Genomic DNA, 5647 nt, shown 5'->3' on the forward strand with positions numbered 1-5647 from the left:
CCTCATCCCAAGTGGATGCCTGCGGTTCCTAGAACAAGGGCGTGGGTGTTGGTGGACTAGAGGTTTTTATCCCAGAGTTGGTGACTAGAGCTTAGCCCTCACTGGTATCCTGAAATCGATAGATTCCCTGGGGACCTCCAAACTCCTCGGGAGAGGCAACCTCCCTGCTCTAGGGCCACCCACCCATTCCTCCACCACCACCCCCCCTTACCTCAGCACGCTGCCCCTCCCTGCGTGATGATGCAAACCGGTGGGGAGGGCGGGCGCTGGGAAGGGTGGGGAGAGATGGATAGCAAGCTAGGGAGGGAAAGAAGAAGTGGGAGGAGGAGGAGGAGGAGGAGAGGGAGCCCAACGACCATTTAAAGCGATAGCAATCCCGGCCCTCTCCCTAGTGCTGGGCTGCTGGAGAGCGGGAGCCGCAAGCCGGGGAGCTGGGAGCGGGAGCGCAAGCTGGCGCGCGGGCCAGCGGAGCTACAGCGCCAGGTGCTATAGGCTGACTGACGCCCTGGGACGCCCACCCCCACCCTCTCGCACTGCACCTCCTCGGGCTCATCCACCCTCTGTGCCTACAGAAGTCCCCGGGCTTCCCCAAAAGGAGCTCACCTCGAGAAACCCGGACCTGGGATTGCCCACCAGCATCCCCTCCAGCGCCGCCACCGCCACGGCAACAGCATCCAGAGCGGCATGGTCCAGCTGGGGAAGCTGCTCCGCGTCCTGACTTTGATGAAGTTCCCCTGCTGCGTGCTGGAGGTGCTCCTGTGCGTGCTGGCGGCGGCGGCGCGCGGCCAGGAGATGTACGCCCCGCACTCGATCCGGATCGAGGGGGACGTCACCCTTGGGGGGCTGTTCCCAGTGCACGCCAAGGGTCCCAGCGGAGTGCCCTGCGGCGACATCAAGAGGGAAAATGGGATCCACAGGCTGGAAGCAATGCTTTATGCCCTGGACCAGATCAACAGCGATCCCAACCTGCTGCCCAACGTAACGTTAGGCGCGCGGATCCTGGACACTTGTTCCAGGGACACTTATGCGCTCGAACAGTCGCTCACTTTCGTCCAGGCGCTCATCCAGAAGGACACCTCCGACGTACGTTGCACCAACGGCGAGCCCCCGGTTTTCGTCAAGCCAGAGAAAGTAGTTGGAGTGATTGGGGCTTCGGGGAGCTCCGTCTCCATCATGGTAGCCAACATCTTGAGGCTTTTCCAGGTAGGGGGGCGCTCCCTTTGGGGAGGAGCATTCTGTGGCTCCCTGCGCTCTAACCTTAAAAGCTGGTTTGGACTTCGTGGGTTAGAGGGTCAGGCCAGCGCTCTCGCGTTTCTACCCTGGAGATCCTGCAGAATCCCTCCCACCCCACCCAAGGAGGTATCTTCCTTGCTTAGTTTACTCCTCTTTTATGTCTTCCCCTGTCCACGCTCCATCCGATCTGACTCCCCGGATTTATGGTCCCATGTACAAGAAGCAATCTTCGGAAAAACAAGGCGATGATTTAAATGGGTTTGCATTAGAGTGAAATATGGTCGGAAACAGGCTTGTAAAAGTGCCTGGGCTCCTAGGGGAGCCAGTTAGGCACATGGAATATGAAAAAAATGAGAGGATGCTTTGAAAAATGGCATTTCTCAACTCCCCAGCTTCCCGTGCCCAAGACACCTAGGAAACATCGACTCCACGGAAATATTCTCAAAGACCTCAAGAAGCCCCTTCTTCAACTGAGGGATGGGGTTTGCCCGCATGTGGATGATAATTCCCCATCTCTTTGGCGTTGAATTTCCGACCTGTAGCAGGTCTCCATCAGAGGCATTGGGGGTACCAGCCCCACTGGGGAGACCCAGCCTGCTGAGTTGGTTCCTCCCTGAGTTGGTTTTCTCCTGGCGATTTTGCGCACCTCCTAAATTGCATTTGCAGTCCGGCCAGTGGCAGGAGCTGGGCGATCAGCTAGCTTTCTGCTGCCACTTCAGACCTCAGCTGGGGATGAGCTCATGCTAACTGCGAAATAAAATCGCTTTCACTGACTGCTCCCTCCGCTTCTAGTCTCCCTCCCTCACTAATGCAGCCCCACACCCAGAATCCCAGGCTGGGAGATTTAGCCTGCACTGCCCAGGAACACCTGGGTATGCTAAGGAGGTGTTATTGGGGTCTCATGCTTGGGTTGCAAAACAGGAAGAAGGTGGATCCAGGACTGATGAGCAGTGGGTCTAACTGCAGTGCTCTGCCTCTGGTCCCTGCAGCCTCTGTCCCTGTGCCTATTCTGCTGCACTGGGTAGAAATGGATAGCTTTGAGGGTTAGAAATTGAGTCTGGGGGACTCTGAAAAGGACTTCCTGAATGCCACTGTTTCTTTCTGTTTCCTTGTTTGGTTTCCCCTCCTTGGGTGCCCTTTCTCAACCTCTGTCTCTTTCCCTTATTCCCAAGTTCTTGTCTCAAGTCCTTTCTGTTAGGCTTTCCTAATCCAGGGCTTGCTCCCCCCCCCCCCCCGGTTGGGGGGCTTGGTCCCCCAAATCCAGCCAATCTCTTCCCTTAGCTGCAGGAACTGACCCCTGCAGGACTGTGCTGCTCAAGTCTAAAAAGTGACTCTTGCTCCTGTACTTTCCCTAAGGGTGGGAGTTTTATGAGGGGCCAGCTGGTGATGGCCAGGCTAGCACAGGACCTACCTCATCTCCAGAGGGGGGAACTTTGTCTTCAAGTACCAGAAGTGTTCACCTGAAGCTAGAGATGCCCCCTCTCATCCCTGGAGCATACCAATATCTCCTGAGTGTGCCAGCATAGTGACTTCTTGCTGCTTACACTCTTCTAAAGTGATCTGAGGGGAGACCGCACTCTAGTTTACTGGCATTCTGAAACAGCCTGGGCTTTTGTCATCAAAACTCAAAAGAGTTTTCTTTACCCCTGAGCTTGAAGTTGGACAGCTTGGAGTTGGGGGAGCTGCAACTGCAGAAAGGATGAGGAGATGAGCTCTGTGTGTGTGTGTGTGTGTGTGTGTGTGTGTGTGTGTGTGTGTGTGTGTGTTGAGGAGTTCCTCCCAAGCCTTGAGAGATGGACTGAGCTCATTCTGGGTTTAACATTTTAATATTATTTTTCAGTCTGCTTTCTTCCTCAGAGTGAACATGGACATTATCCCAGTTAGGCCTGTGTGTCTGAATAAGAGTGAAATATCCAAGTTAAGAAAGTCATTGCAGATGAACCTAGGGACAGTGTACAAAGCATTCCAGGGGGAGCTGATTTCTCCTCCAGTTGCATCTAAAACTGAGGCAACTTAAAAAGCAACAAATCCTGGTTTTCTACTTCCTTCCCCGCAATCCCTGAGCTGGGGAGAGATGGAACCTAATGTCAGTGTGAGCAGTGTGGGTTGGGACTAAAACCATTCAGAGAAAACACTGTCATTTTCCTCTAATTTGCAAATTGCAGCTATTCATGCTAGATTGTACAGCTGAGGCAAAAGAGGCCCTGATTCTCACCTGCAGTTACTAAGAAGAGCCTGGGAGTGGGAGGGATGCTCCAACTTGTGGCTTGTGCTGCAAGCTGGGCATAACAGTTAGTGTGCATGCTGGTTTAGCCATCGCCCATATTGAAGAGAGATAGAGTGTGTGTGTGTATGTGTATGTGTGTGTGTGTATGTGTGTGTGTGTGTTTGCAGATAGGAACACATATCACGATGTGTACTTCTCTGTATTTTACATAGATATCATTTGGTGGTTTTGTTGCATGTGCTTGTAGTAGCTCTTAGCTTGCAAGTTCCGCTAGCTTTCCAGCTTCTGTGGTATTGCAAAATGATTAAAGAGAATAAAGGTAGAATAGTGATACGAACCTTTAAGTAGAGGAGGAGGGAAAGGTGAGTTGATGACTCTCCTCTGGGACCGTAGGTTTCCGTTCAATTAAATTGTCCTATATAAAATAAAAACCTGCAAGTGATTGAATTCTGAGCTTTGCAGTGATTTGAGTTTTTCTTTGCTGTGATACTCGTGGGTGGCCGTGGGGACCATGCCAAACTGATCACTTGAGATATGAATTTATAGTGAGATGAGCCTGGAGTCCGGGGGAGGAGATACTTACAGACTAAATGAGGGGATGCTGAGCGCTGGGGGCCAGGAGGCAGTGAGGAGATAGTCAGAGGTACAACAAACGCTGTTTCTACCAGAGCCAGGGAGGAAACACTGTAAAATGCAGAATTGGACAAGGATGGCTACTCAGATATAAAGGTTGCCTTTTCACTTGGGATTCTCCTCTGCCTACTGCTGTGCGAGGCCAGAGATAAGACTGGAAAGTCAGGTCAGACTCTGCCTCTCTCTCTGTCCCTTCCTCCTTCCCTCCATTCCTCCCCCCTCCTCAGTATATTCTCTGAATAGGTTAGAAAATGGTATGTTTGAGAACAAATATCAGATCTAGTGGGTCTTTCAAATCCAGGAATTTGAGGCTAATGAAATTAGCGTGTGGCCAGGGCTCTGCCAACTAGAATTAAATCAGAGCAACTGCCCTGCTATGCATTTTCAGCCTCAAAAAAGCATTGGGGAGGAATTTCTGGAGATTTGTTTCTGAGCCTGGGCAGAATAATACTCGCTTAATGCTCAGAAAGATTAAACGTAAATTATTACTGATGAGGAGCAACATATTTTTAAAAACTAATCACAGGACGGGGATGGCTTAAAGTGGGAGAGGTTACATAACATGGTGACCGAAGGATGAATCTCCCCTGAACAGTATTTTATAGCCATGAGTGAGAAACATTACAGAAAGAAGATGATTGCTGATTAAGGCTCCTCTGCTACACACTTAAAAGCAAACACTCAGAGAGTAAAAATTTCTTTGGCTACATCCAGACTCTAAGACTCTAACGGAATACTATTTTGCATGCAGTAACATGATCTAGGCACTGGGCTCTGAATTACATGGAATCTGTTCTAACTGTGTGTGTGTGTGTGTGTGTGTGTGTGTGTGTGTGTGTGTGTGTTTCTATGTGTATGTAGTTTTAGGTTTTTTCTTTTTCAGAAATAAACAGATTGAAACCAGTGTACTTTGAGTATAAGGATGCAAATCTAAACCTATGAACTTTGTACCATAAATGAAATGCGTCTGCAAGTTTGTCAATGGTTCCTTTCCATTCACTAGAGCTTGCATAGAACATTAAGGTTTTAGGACACTATTTCATATGATGCCTGAAAGCCAGTGCTCTTTTGCTCCCTCTTCCTCCCTCCCTCCCTCCCTCCTCTTTCTCTCTCTCTCTCTCTCTCTCTCTCTCTCTCTCTCTGATCAGATCAGTTCATAGAGTGATGTGTTATACTATAGGAGGGAGGGTTTTTTTTAAGCAGCTCTAACCTATTCTTTTTAAATTGAATAAATACAGGTATCACTGCCATTTGGAATCATCTCTGAAACAATCTCTCCTCCACATTTACTGTGTTTTAGGAAATTCACCTAACAGATGGTGAGTGGGAAATTTTTAAAGGGGCAGTTTTAAAAGAGCAGAGAGGAAAGGGATGAAGACATCCACATGCTATATTTGAAGATATCTTCATGTGTGTTTTATGTATATACAATACATTTATTTTAAGATGTCTCTGGCATTTGTTCTCTTTAAAATATAATTGAAACAAAGATGCCATTTATGTCAATTTCACAGACAGTTGGAGTTTAAGAAATTAAAAGTGTCTTGTTTGCAA

General features: G+C 49.2%; 1 protein-coding gene across 4 annotated transcripts in view; it reads left to right on the forward strand.

Annotated features, from left to right (window-relative positions):
- Positions 1-445: 445 nt before the first annotated feature.
- Grm7 (glutamate metabotropic receptor 7) overlaps positions 446-5647 on the forward strand; it is a 901188-nt gene continuing 895986 nt past the window's right edge. For 3 of the 4 annotated variants that reach the window (XM_051155023.1, XM_051155025.1, XM_051155024.1), the window contains exon 1: positions 446-1203. In XM_051155023.1, the coding sequence (XP_051010980.1) occupies positions 685-1203 (519 nt within the window). In that variant the 5' untranslated portion in view covers positions 446-684. Of the gene's footprint in view, positions 1204-4147; positions 4260-5647 lie in introns of those variants that run through there. The other variant, XM_051155026.1, reaches the window with a different exon arrangement.

Source organism: Acomys russatus, chromosome 13 (genome assembly GCF_903995435.1).
Source record: "Acomys russatus chromosome 13, mAcoRus1.1, whole genome shotgun sequence".
In the NCBI taxonomy this organism is placed as follows: Eukaryota; Metazoa; Chordata; class Mammalia; order Rodentia; family Muridae; genus Acomys; species Acomys russatus.